Source organism: Theobroma umbraticum, unplaced genomic scaffold, assembly GCF_002168275.2.
Source record: "Theobroma umbraticum cultivar Fairchild unplaced genomic scaffold, ASM216827v3 scaffold_147.0, whole genome shotgun sequence".
NCBI classification, from domain to species: Eukaryota; Viridiplantae; Streptophyta; class Magnoliopsida; order Malvales; family Malvaceae; genus Theobroma; species Theobroma umbraticum.
In genome coordinates this window covers 7073023-7086782 of record NW_018397259.1, presented here as the reverse complement: position 1 = coordinate 7086782, position 13760 = coordinate 7073023, and the positions used below count along the sequence as shown (strand labels likewise).

Sequence of the window (13760 nt, the reverse complement as noted above, 5' to 3'; positions counted from 1 at the left end):
GATCTCTGTCATTCGTCCTAATTAGCTTCAGGCTTGTGTAGCTTATGTAAGGCTACCTAAAATGTAGGGTTGGAAATATACAGGTCCCAGAGTGGTTGAACAAGACACAAGTTCAAAGCTTTACTTAAGAAAAAAGATAAAATCCAAAGCGTAACAAATGCATAAACATATTTGATTCGAACTACAAATATACTCTACTGTTTCACATGGTTGTTTAATATTTTTTTTATTTTCCTGATGTTTCACATGGTTGTTTTAATACTCCCCTCGTCCCTTTATTATATATACACGTGAAAGCCACACTTTTTGCAAGCAAGATCCCAATAAATTAATTAGCATCAAGAGCTTAAGTTTCAATCAACAATAAATGAACCAACTCATATTGTTCCTCTTTACTCTAAAAAGAATATGAATATCAGATGCATTTATCCTTCTCTTTTGAGATTCTCTTTATGTCAAGAAAATCCACAAGCTCGTGGCTCCAGCATTTATAAAAGAAAAGACCCTCTGCATCTTATGAAATCTCCTATGGAAAGCTCTTCGGCCACACTTTTATTATTTGTTTTAAGACATAATATTTGAAAAAGCTCCTAAATTATTCATTAAAATTTAAATAAATTTTTATTTTTTAAAAATTTATATTTGATGGGTTGATAGCGTACAGTTTTTATACAGTACACACGGTCAGCCATCAAAATGTATCAGCTCTTTAAAGAAATAAAATTAAATTTTTTAAAAAATTTAAAACTAAATATTAAAAGTTTCATTAAAAATGCATATAAACCAAAACTAAATATTAATAATTTTTATTAAAAATACCTAAACAATAATTTTTTTCTCTCTCCAACTCCTTCCTTCTTTTATCTCTCTCCAACACCATCATCTTCTTCTCCTCTTTTTCTTCTTCTATTAAGAGCAAGGTTGGTAAAATTGTGTAACTTCAGCCTAGCAAAAAAAAAAACTTCAAGAGCTAAAGATTTCAAGAAAATTTTTACTTATTGGTTTTAGTGATACCAGGATGGTGTCCTTAGCTATGCTACAGAAAAGATAATAGGAAATGTAAGTTATGTTAGAGTGAATTTTAATTTGTACCTTCAAAAGAGTTGTAGTAAAAATTATATTGTATTAATCAACTGCATAAATGTATGATTTTTGTTAGTAAAAGAAAAGATAAATTGATATTAATTGAAGATAGTTATTTACTTTTTTTCAATCCTAAATATATGGTTTCAAAACAATTCTTAACCAAAGAAGATAACAACCCTATTAAACATTTAGTATTTTTTTTCCATTAAAAATATATTGTTCAAACAAAATGAATAACATTTATAATTTGGAGGTTTCTATTTATATTAGATGATGTATATCAACTTTTTATATGCAGAGCGTGTACTAAATATTAAGAGAATATAAAATGTTACCCAATTGTTAAATATGTCTAACTATGGTGATTGTTTGCTCTTCCTTTTGCCATATACATTTATTTTCATTTTTTTGGTTTTTGTTGTTGTGCTATATTGTATTATTGAACTGCATGAATATATGGTTCTTGCTAGTAGAGTAAACATAAACTAATATTAATTGAAGATAGTTACTTGCTGTAGTTTCAATTACTGAAAACTGACACTTACATGTATGATTATAGAACAGTACTTATCCAAGCAAGACAATAATTCTATCAAATATTGTTAGATGCATAACAAAATATTAAGAAATAAGAGAGTATATAACCTTTACTATTAACAGATTAAGATAAAAAGTTGTAAAATATAAAGCAATAGTATAATGTAAAGATCTTATCAATATAAAATATTTACTAATTTCTGATAGTATCTATCTTTTATATATAAAATAAATGGTCAAAAGTTGTCAAATTTAGTTGATTTGTTTATTCAATGATTAATGTGTGCTACGTATATTGAGAAATGGATAGACTTCCTTGATTATTTTTATTTTGTTCTATAAATTGGATGGATATTTATTAGAATTTAAACATTCATATATAAAAGAGATGTATAAATACTGTGGATTCAAATTCATGCAGAATAAGAGGATATAGACAAAAAATAATATTAAATCAATTTATCCTCTAAGCATTAAAAGCTAAAAATTATTGTTTTCAAGTACTTTTTATTAAAGTAAATAATAATAAAAAACCCTTCAAATGTAAAAAATAATTTAATTTTGATGACATAAGGTGTGCCAAAAAAACTAATTCAATTGAGAATGACAAGCATCAACCAATTGACCGAATCAGTTATCTTACTTTTATATATATTATAGATATTTTTAAGTGATTTTTACATTGAGTTTAGGGTTACAATGTGATAAAAAAATTGGTTCTTATTTTATTAAGATTTATTTTTGATACATTAACAAAATTTTGAAGAATTTACTCAGGTTGTTACTTTCCCCAAATAAAATTTAGCATTAAATATTGTTCAAAGGACTTTTGGGCAATTGAATTGACAGGCAAGTTTTGTTGCAAGCGTAAATATAATTTTCTTTGTACGCTATTGAGTTTAATTTATGCGATTCCCATTTGTATTTCTTATGATTTACCTTTGGTTGTTGCAATTGAACAATATATATGTCTTGTTGCCTTGTGATTCTTGTGTAGAAAAATTAGAATCCATTCAAAAAAATCTTAGAGGCCTTTTCACTGTGGAGAGTGCTGCCATTACACAAGCAGCAAAAACATTGGCAATCAAAGTCCCAAATGGAAACCAGAATCCCAGACTTTCATAACCCACGTCCATTAAGTCGAGCTAAGACTTTCCTAAGCTTTTTCACTATTGAATGGAAGAAGAAAAAGAAGAGAAAATGATTGAGTTGGAGAGATAAAAAGAAGAGGAGAACAGGACAACGTTGAGAGGGAGTTAGAGAGAGAGAAAAAATTATTATTTATGTATTTTTAAAGAAACTTTTTAATATTTAATTTTAAATCTTTGTTTTAATTTTACTTCATTAATGATGACCTTACAGTATATAGAAATTATACATTATCAGCATATCAAATATAAATCCTTAATATATAATATTTGGGGGATATTCTTTATACTTCAATTTTAAATTAAAAATACATATTTCTTTCTTATCCCAACCAAAGATAATTTGCTGATATGCACTACCTTTCGTTATCTCTTTTAGTTTCTACCAATATTACTAAAAACTACCTAATTCTTACCATGTATCAAACGAAGCAAATTATGAAGAAAATCAAAAGAGAGAAGGTCTTCAATTATTAGATCTTATAAAGAGATTTTATATTTTTTTTTATAAACAGGGAATATATCACGCTTTGTTTACATTTTTTGCTGCATCAAATCAAAAAAAAATTGAAAACTCATCATGGAAACAGAGAAATTTATTACAAACGAGTGTAACATTGTAGTAAAGGAATACAATTATTGTAGCAGGCAAACATTATCTGACTTCTGAAACATGCAAGGACCAGCTTAAAGTCTTGATTTAACTTTAAGAGAAAGGACGTTATTGTAGCATTTATTTCCTAAATGAGGAGAAGTGAACAATTTCTTCATATGCTTGGCTTGAAAGTGGCATAAGCAAGGATGCCAGGTTCTTTTTCAAGTTTGGCCATTTCTTCTTTCCTCAATGTTATCCATGCTTCTATTCCTTCGCCATCACTCGTATCCACAAAAAAGCCAACTCGGTTAGCCCTCAAGGGACATTCGAACCATGTGGGCTTTCCCCATCCGAAATCAACTTCGTAAAATGGAAATCTACACCAACAACTGAACATGAACATCCCTACTTTCGAATTCTTTTCAAATTTCTCACATATTTTCTCCATTAAATTAAGGCATTCACCCCTTGTGAACGTCTTCCTTATGTATTCATCATCCGTCTCTTTTATAGACTCATGAACTATTTTTGCCAGATTGCTGCGATTTTTTATCTTCACGTTCAGTGAACTTACCAGTTTAGAGAAGCTAACATTACCGATGCATTGCTGTGGGAGTGGGGGATTCATTCTCTTCCTTAAATTCATAGCATTAGATACCGCAAGTATTGGCGAGGTCCCACGTCCATCATTTTCAGCAGTTGCATTTATGAGGGCTTCCCAAACAACCGCAGTCACAGCCTCAACACGGGTTGGACGATACAAGTTGAGTCCATCTCCTATTTCATTTCTTAGAGCAGTAATTTTAGAGCCATTAAACAAGAGCCTCTTTGTAACAAACTTATCTTCAGGTGATTCCACTTTCTTATTCTCGTCCACAAGCCTCCCTACGTGCTTCCGAAACATTGATAAATCTCGTGGAGGGAAGAGAGAGCTAGAATCATAAATCACACCTTCAATGTTATCAGCTCCACGAGCAACTGCAGCCCAGCCATTTAGAAAGTGGGCTGCAGCTGATGCATCAGCTATAACATGACTAATACAAACACTAATGGCCATACCGCCACAAGCAAAATAGTTGACTTGGACAGCAAGCGGTGTTACCTGATCAGTACTTGATAGAGTTGGAGGTGAATGTTCGAATGGAGCACACGGTAATAGCTGTTGTACTTCAATCTCTGGCTCTTCAAGCACAAGCGACATGTCACAGGCCACCTGAGCTTCAACAAATGTCACACCACCATCATTACAATCCACGGTTAAGTCATCCTTGATCCTACCAGCAAATGGATAAAAGTGGGTTAAGGCTTTGGATAGGGACTTTTTGAGGTAATCAGAAATATTATAATTTCTAGGATCATTTTTGTCTGTAGCCGAGTAAAAGAGAATCATGGGGAGGTAAATAGGAGGGACTAGCTGATCTAAAAGACTATGCTTATGGGTTCTTAAGTGGTCTGGAGTTGGCGAAAAAGGTTTGATGGTCTCTCGAGAGATAATTTGGACTTCCATCTCTGTAATCTATCCCTTTGCTTCAAGCTTGTACTGCATATAATTAGGCAACCCAAAATGAAGTTTATATAGCCTTTCAAAATGGTTGAACAAGATCCCAGGCCTATTACTTTAACAAGAAAAATCCAAAGCATATCAAATAGATACATATAACAAAACGTGGCGACTAATTTATTGCTCTACTATTTCACATGGTTCTTTTATTTATTTCCTTAAAAAAGGAAAATCCAAAGCATATCAAGTATGATTACGGTTATTCTTATGGTTTATTCCGTTCCAGGCTTGCAAAGCTTTGCCTGAATTAATTGGTTTAAGTTATCATCTTAATTATTTAATATACAATAGTATATATTTTTTATATTCAATTTTGAATTAAAAATATAAGCATGTTTCTTTCTTATACTTGGTAAAAATGCGATACCTTTCATTATCTCTTTTAGTATCTACCAATATTACTAAAAACCAAATTCTTGCAATGTACCAAAAGAAGCAAATTAATGAATAAAAGAAAAAAGGAAACAAATTCCTTGCGGCCATAGCAAGATTTCAGTTTTAAAGTAATTAGTTTGTGGGGTTTTTGGCTATTGTCTTATAATTTAGCAGCATATCCTGTTTTCAATGTGATATATTAGTAGTCATCTCTCTCCATGGTAGCATGTCCATAAATTAATTAAGCAGTTTTCTTGACTATTAGGAAACTGACTACATAAATGATCCATGTGCGTCCTTGTTGTCATTTTCATATTACATGTGATGAGAGGTCAAAAAAGAATTTATTTAATTTAGACCAAGATATACTAACTTGAGTTGCATATTCATTGTTACAAATATTGAAGGTTAAGTGGATAAAATTAGTAGTTAGTGCTAATTGAAATGTACTTTAAGTGCTGCTGCCCCTTTTTCCTTCTTCAAAACGTTCATTGTCCTGAAAGCACATTTCGAATCCGCTGCTCCCATCTCCAGCTCCTCAGAGGACCAAGAAATGAGCTCTAAGAACCAATAAACTTCTGTTGAGAAGGTTCTGAACAACGAGAATCTGGTAATTGAAATTTTCGAACGACTACCAATTGAATCTCTGCTTACATTCAAAGCCGTTTCCAAGAAATGGCTTAATCTCATTTTCGGTCATGGGTTCTCTCTTCCCTATGCTTGTTTCCAAAAAATGGCTTCCTGAAGTCCTCTTCCTCTCTACTTTAGTTATTTATGGATTGCAACAATAGACTTATATATAATGGAAAAAAGTGAGGGGGAGAAATATTTTTCATGATTAAATTGAGATTTATGTTCTAGATCAAGTCCAACATCGGTATTGGGAGGGTGATGCGCTTGCCAACTCTCTTGCAAGGTATGGAGTCGATAGAACATCACACTTATCGGCTTGGAGGTAAATGTGGTGTTGAGTTTTGTTTTCTCTCTATGTGCTTAGTTTCATATATTGTTCTGTTTTTCTTTTATGTCAATGGCAGTACAGTGAAACCTGTTTTTCTATTAACTGCATGCTTAGTCGGCAATTTTGATATCTTTGATGTAAGCAGCTGTTTGCCCACAGCTTATGACTAGGCTCACTGTATAGTTCTTCCATGATATAACATGAATCCTATTTGGTTGAGAAAAAAAAAACAAAACCAACAAAATTAATCTAAACATAGCATTTTCTTAATCATTGGCCTACCACACACATAAGATAACCAACAAAAATACCGGACACTGACAGCAACATGGACTCCTTACTAGGACCATATGAACTGAAACACTAATTCATATGAGATTAAGAATGCAACTTCCTCCCCGATCATACAGTCCAGAACATGTCTTGTCTCTCCATCCCCAATGTTGCTAAAGCATCTGAAAAACTGTTGGCTTCTCTAAAGACATATTAGCAAAAGCTTTTGAATTATTGCTTCAAAGGAAAAGCCTCCACGGTATCATATATGGATGGATAACTAATATGGGTTTGTGTTTGTTTTATAAATTTAGTTAACTGTCTGACAAATAAAGTAAATTGTTGATCACTTTATGGTTCAATCCAAAACCATTTTTTCCATTACTACTACTAATTAATGAAGAGTAGATTTTTTAAAATTTTCAATAAAAAGTACATATTTTAAGAAAAAAAGAAAAGAAAAGAAAAGAAATAATGAGATATGGTAATTTGGAACAAGTCCAATTGAGACCTATCTATTATCTGACTTGAAATTCGGAAATTTTGTTGAATATGTACTACATAAACTAACTAACAAAATTAACAAAACCAAGTCAAGCAGGGCATTGAAGTTCCGGATAGATGTGACGAATGAGCCATCCTGCCATGAACTTGTAAGCCTTTTGTGTCAAATGAACTCCATCCCAGCTCACATATTGATCAGGATCTGAACACACTGGCACGCCGGGAGCTCCACACATTCTGGTAAGGGTGTAATCGTAATCACCTCCAATCCCACAACAAGCCTTTTGGGTCGATTTGGTGTCAAAACCTGTTCATATTGGTTAACAAAAAGTACATGCAAATCAGAACAATTGATTCTAGTCTAAGCCATATTAATTTCTCAACTATATTTATGAATGTAAAAGAAATTTACCGAGTAGTTCAGCTTTGCGCAAAAGCTGTAGGAATGCATTGTAATAGTCACCGTATACTATGATCGCGTTAGGGAGATCTTTCCTCAACTCTTTGATGGCTCGTTTGAGAAGGTTATTGTGATGGATTGCCAACTCGTTCAAGCCCTTTAGGCAATGAAACCCGTCATAAGCAGCGGAATCATTGGATTGGAATCCCGTAAGGTAGATTGGTAAACAACCTATGGGAAAGTTTCCAGGAACAATCACTCGAGTAGCACCATAACCAACGACTCTCTGTAATGAAAAGTTGGTCAATATTAAAGTAATTATAATAAATTATTGAGATGAAAAATTAGATGATGGTTATTGTTTTTAAAGAAACTTACAGTGACTGCATCTTTTATGGCTTGAATAGCCTTAGGCATCATGGATCTAACTTCCTCAAAAGTTTTACCTTGGAACAAAGCATAATTATAATCATTTCCTCCAATTTCTCCAACCATGAAAAGAGATGTTTTAAGTTTCTTGAAACAATCTATCAAACAAAACATAATATGTGTCATTGTTAGTTACGGTATATAATTAATGAACTAATACATGTAAATGTTGATTAGAGCAATTATTGGCCAATTATTTAGAAAGGAGTACTAACCTTCCTGATCGCGGCATATGCCATTGAAATAGGAAAACATCCAGTCAAGCTGCCTATTAAGAGAAGTGTTGGTAACTGGGGCTAGAACATTGTTCTCAGCTAGAATTTCCACAGGTAAAGCAGTAGAGCCAGCAACCGCGAAGTTCACCCCATGACCACGAGTTAATAGTGCATCGCTATTTAAGTAGGGTTCAAGAAAGGGGATTCCAGCAGAGAGAGCTGTCAAAGTACAACGCAGCTTCGTTTATTAGATAAACAACAAGTCCTAGTTTTGGTTTATGCTGAACATAACGTGCTTATTAGTTCTGGAAAGGTGGACACATGTATAAAGAACCATAATTGAGGTCATTGGCTTGCACCTTAAGACAAATATCATGAGCTTTCCGGTGACTTTTTCAAAACTTAAAACTCTTTAATTAAGATACTAAAGTAAATCAGACCAAGGAATAGGAGAATCTCACACTCCACCAATTAAAGACTGGCATAATTTGAACAACTAAAGAGCGTACTGAATTTCATGAAAGGAACTGGATTTTATTAATTTAAGTCTCTTGAATAATTTTTATTCATAGGAACGACTTGTTTTCTGTATCTAATGAGACCCAAAAAGGAAAAATAAAGCACCAAATTACCTAGAAAATCGATCATGAGTAAGCCATTGGAGCATCTCCCCGTTGCATCCTTGAAGAAGGTTTGACCGTAGGGAAGCCTACCAAACGGAGATAAAGGGTCCTCTCTGATCAAGTTTCCAGTGTCCGATATGGAATCCCCCAGCTGATATATGGCATCAAACTGGCAAGTCTTAAGAATACCAGCATAGCATGAAGGTGAAAGAAGAACAAGAACGAGGAAGCCGAGGACAAGAACTTGAGAACGAAGTGAGGTATCCATTCCGAGAGAGAAACAATAAGCTTGAAGGAAATTCTGGCTACGGGCTATGGCTTAGAACTGCCTCATGCATCATGCATGTGGGGATATATATAAGGGAAAACTTTCCCTTGTACAAGCCGAACTAGGAAGACAGAAGTGGCTTGGGCTACGTACGATAAGTATTGGCGGTGTAAGCAATACACTATGGTACTAATCGTTTCCACTTCCAATTAGGATTTCCAGTTCTCTTTTAATCTTTATTAGGAGAAAATAGAAACTTGTCAAGCCTAAACTTCAGATGTTTAGTCTCACAATAGAATATTGTTTCCATATGTTTGTAGAAGAAAATTAAATATATTCATTATAATTTATGTTTGAAAATTCTTTTAATGGCCTAGTAAAAAAAATTGAATCTTGAATATAGAAAAACACAAGAATCTCTATTGATGGAATAAAATAAAATAAATAAATAAAAATAAAAGGTATAAAAAATACAAAAAAAAATTCTTCGATGAAGACATTTTAAGCAAGTTGTGAGTGATAATTTTCCTAAAAATTCCTAGATGAAATTTTTGTTAAACTCTACTCAAAGTGCTAGAGAATTCAAAAAATATTTCCACATCAAAGGATTTTTATTTATAAAAATAATAATATAAAAAATCTAAAAGGGTAAAAATAGAAAAATGGATTTGACCTAAACATTCTTTTTCATAATTAATCCGTTGAGGGAATCTCTTCAAAGAAATAATTTTATGTTTTTTTATTGTTCTTGAGGTTATGGAAATCTTTTAGTTTTTGCCTTCAAAAAATTTAAAGAAAAATTTTCAACATTTAAAAAGAAGAAATAAAGGTAGAATAAAAAATAAAAATAATTAAGCGAAATAAAATTAAATATGAAGTTAAGACTTATTTATCAACAATGAAAATAGAGTAACATATGACTAATTAAAATCATTCTTTAAACATGAATAGTGAGAGTGCTAATACAACCATACTCCCGAATTTAAATCTGTTTCATAAATTAGAACGTATTTATTTTAATGAATCTAGCTAAGTTAAGTATAAGTTCTTATTAGGAAAGATGAATTCAATTATATAACCAATCATATATAAACTAAAAAATTGACAACTCTTTACGTTGAGCATTTGAATTTTCAAACTCACACATTATGATAAATAATCTTTTTCATTATTCCAAAATAAAAATAAAAGTTTATATCTATTTGACTTAAATGATAATTGTACTTATTATTTGTAAAAATAAAATAAAATTTAAATCTTTTTTTGAAAATAATAAAGTAAAATAAAGAAATAATGAAACAAAAAACTTGTTATGCGAGCATCAATAAACTATATAACCAAATTATCTTGAAGTTGTTTATTTGATGTCGTTCTGAAAAGGGAATAATATGAATCTGGAAAACTTTTTGACCTATGAGGCATATAATGAAAGTTTTGTGAAACTCATTGTTGTCTTTAAATTAATATATATATGGTTACCTAATTTTGGTTTTAAAATGTGGGTTTCCAGCTCTAGGAATATAAATTAAAGTAGCCAGCTGGATATTCTGTATTCTAGTTTAGGCTAATGACCTAGGCATTCAATAGCTTAGACTACTAAAACTCCATTAGTAACTTTTAACTTTGGATGGTTAAGTATGAAAATTTCCTGGTCGACAAAAATATAGGAAGATCAAACGCAATCCCTACAGATGTGGAAATATTCTTTGTGATATTGTCTCTGTGGATAAAAGAAATAAAAGTACGAATTCACAGTGGCTAGAGAATATACATGCAACACAACACTAGTTGGCAATTATTGTTTCTGTTTTAATATTAAGAAAAAAAAGAAAGGGAAGGACCAAAATATACATTAACTCCAAACTCTTCGGAACTTGAAGCCCCGTAATCTATGGTTGGTAGCCTATAGGTATACAAGCCATACATGAGCCAACATAAAAGACAAAGAAGAGTCAAAACCTGCTGTAAATCACATGCAACTAAGAGTATGAAGAGATATATATATATATATATTTACCTTCGTATTAATATTCTTCCCCATTGAATTTTTTTTTTTTGTTCTGATTTTATAGTGGACCCCATGCATGAAGTTTTTTCCCTTATAAATAGATAGGTCCTTCTAATTAGTTGTAAGCACAACAAAGAAATGGAGAAGAGTACTTCACTTAAATTGGCTTGCTTCATAGCTCTGCTCATTGTTGCCTTTGGTATCTTATTCTCTTCCTTTCTCTCCCTTATTCTTCGCTGCATTTTCTAGTAAAGATTAGTCGACTCAAATAAATAACATAACTAGCGGATTTATATTAATTTTCTTCTTGCAGCCAAAACAGAAGCCGAAGCATTGGTTGACCTTTCAAAGGGACATCCATGCAATAAACAACATGACTGTCTAGATGCTTGCAGCTACCGTGGACGGTGTCCGGTCCTGTGCGTTGCCGGATTTTGTGTTTGTGATTGCCCTCCGCCATAGCAATGACGGTCTGCGCCTCCTTCAGTTATATATCTCAACTCAAGTATGATCAATATTGCAGCTAAACAGAAGCTTATTTCCCTTAGCTTTCCCTTAGCATATTATGTTTTGTTGATGTGTGGAATTAATAAATAAAGTGATTTTCTCTATGAGCCTAGAAAGGGAAACCAAAAAAATAAAATTCTTTATCTGGATTGATTTTTGTACTCCAGTTTTCATTAATAGAGTTTGCTTCATATTTACCTCTACAAATTAAAGAATAAGTTTCTAATACTCCTTTTTTCCCAAGGAACATAAAGTTCTGACTGCTCACAAATATGAATTTAAGCACGATATTCAGCAGGGTTTCAAACTTTGAATCAATAGCAAAAGCAACATCAACCAATTAAAGAATGGAGAGAGCTTCACTCAAGTTCAATTACACTTTTTATTTTTGCATCTAGGGAGCCCCTCCTTCTCCCTTTTTATCATGCAAAATAAAAATACTAACTATATATTAATGCTTACACTTGAACATTTAACTCATTGGTTAGTACATTATCTTTTTACTTAAAGAGCAAAGTTTGAATCCCCCTTTCCTTAATTATAAAAAAAACTATATATTAATGCTTGAACTCTTTAAATTAATTTCTTTTTCATACCAAAACTAGTAAATTAATTATTGTTCTTTGATAGAATTTGAGCAGTCTAGATCGATGCCACACCAAGCATTGCAAAAGAACTAAGTAAAGTGATTTAATCTCACATCAAATAAGAAGGTGATTTTAAAAAGTTTATAAGCATGGCATTGCACATCTTATCAACTTAGCCTTTTGGAGAGAGAGGATAATAATCCTGTAACAAAATTATATCATAGTGAATCCAACCTAAACCAACGATGACAAGAGCATCGTCAAATTAGGTGAGATAGGTTATCATGCCAAGCGCAAGTAAACAAGACAATTCAATCCCACATCAGTCAAATAAGAAAAATTTTGAATAATAAAATGATTTTTATTTCAAATACAAATTGAGTTGTCTCTAAACTCTAAATATATAGTAATATTTTTCTTGCATATCCGATGTCATTACTTATGCCACATTGTACATCTTTCACCATCCCATGGCCGTGCCAAGAATTAAAAATAAAAAAAAAACTTTTTAATTTCTTTAAAAAATGAGATATGATATTATATTACAATCATTAACCTTATTAGATTTAAATTCGACTTAAGTTAAAATTGAATATCTTTTTTTTCAAATTGTTATTTCAAATTAACTATAAATTTATACTTAAACAATAATTAAGTATCATAATATTAACATAAATTTTTTTTAATTTAATATATATATACATACAATTCAAGTCTATTTAAAATAATTTTATTTTTATTTTAGGTTGATAAATCCATAATGTAGACAAGTCTAAAGAAGCAATGCTCCCGAACCCGGGCCGGAAGATTTAATCCAAAAGTTCAATTGGAACTTTGGGGACAGAAAGGCCATTAGAATTTAGGCCCAAACTACCAAAAAAAACAAAAAAAAAAAGGAAAAAGGGAAAAAAGTGTACAAAATTTAGAGAGGAGAAGAAGAACAAGCGGTAAAAGAAAGCGAAAACCATTTTCTTCCATTAAAGAGAAAAAAGAAAAAGAGCCAAATGGGGAGAGAGGTATCAGAAAGCTGCATCGATAGCCTGCTGACCGAAATGGTTTCAACATATTGCAACCGTTTCTACGCCAATAAGCCTGAGCTAGCGGCCCGTCGGATCGAGGCCATTGGATATCAGGTCGGCCACCAGCTCTCTGAACGGTACACCTATATCAAAACCCAAATTCCCTGTTTGTTTTAGTTAGTATTTGTAGAATTATGAATCCGAAGGGGCCATTTGATTTGGTAACGAATTGTTTCGTTTAGCGTGAATTTTAGTTTGATTTACTGTGGTGTAATGTCTTTTTGGATCTGAGGGAGTAAAAAGAAATACCCATTAGTTGGAATTGAGTTGATTTCAGTGGAACTGAAGAACCCAAGTCCAATTTATGGAGCTTTAATTTATTATAGATTATGGCAAATTGGTTGTTTTTTGAAATTTAGAAAAGGAATGCTATCACCTACTAGTCCTCTTTTGTAGTTTTATGATCGAGTAATGTTCTGAGCACGCTTGGATTTGAAGTTCTGATTGTTCATGCTAATGGATGTAATTGTTTGGATTTTGGTAATTATTGGTATTGCTTGGAATTGTTGTTAGGATGATCTTAGTAATTCCATTCTCAGTGTGAGTAAGATGTAACGCATGGTGAATACTATCGAGAACAAAAGCTGAAATGATTTGATTTTGG

General features: G+C 32.0%; 2 protein-coding genes and 1 pseudogene across 2 annotated transcripts in view; 1 reads left to right on the top strand and 2 right to left on the bottom strand.

Annotated features, from left to right (window-relative positions):
* Positions 1-3538: 3538 nt before the first annotated feature.
* LOC110415867 (limonoid 21-O-acetyltransferse pseudogene) lies at positions 3539-4876 on the bottom strand (annotated as a pseudogene).
* A 2253-nt stretch (positions 4877-7129) lies between these two features.
* Positions 7130-9001, bottom strand: LOC110415798 (SGNH hydrolase-type esterase superfamily protein). Its single transcript, XM_021427519.2, has 5 exons — positions 8717-9001; positions 8085-8303; positions 7819-7967; positions 7453-7726; positions 7130-7347 (listed from the first exon to the last, which is right to left on the bottom strand). The coding sequence occupies exons 1-5, from the start codon at positions 8973-8975 to the stop codon at positions 7130-7132; spliced, it is 1119 nt and encodes a 372-aa protein (XP_021283194.1). The 5' UTR covers positions 8976-9001.
* Positions 9002-12991: 3990 nt separating this feature from the next.
* The window catches only part of LOC110415401 (Transport protein particle (TRAPP) component), a 2157-nt gene continuing 1388 nt past the window's right edge, over positions 12992-13760 (top strand). The window contains exon 1 of the mRNA XM_021427045.2: positions 12992-13233. Coding sequence (XP_021282720.1) covers positions 13082-13233 — 152 coding nt within the window. The 5' untranslated portion in view covers positions 12992-13081. The remainder of the gene's footprint in view (positions 13234-13760) is intronic.

What these genes read in the sequence shown, in the direction of transcription:
- LOC110415798 (XM_021427519.2), bottom strand. Translation starts at nt 8,975, where the DNA reads ATGGATACCTCACTTCGTTCTCAAGTTCTTGTCCTCGGCTTCCTCGTT. An exon ending in CATATGCCGCGATCAGGAAG is followed by an intron (nt 7,968 to 8,084) that starts GTTAGTACTCCT and finishes TTTGTTTGATAG; the next exon opens with ATTGTTTCAAGAAACTTAAA. An exon ending in CCATAAAAGATGCAGTCACT is followed by an intron (nt 7,727 to 7,818) that starts GTAAGTTTCTTT and finishes TTTTCATTACAG; the next exon opens with AGAGTCGTTGGTTATGGTGC.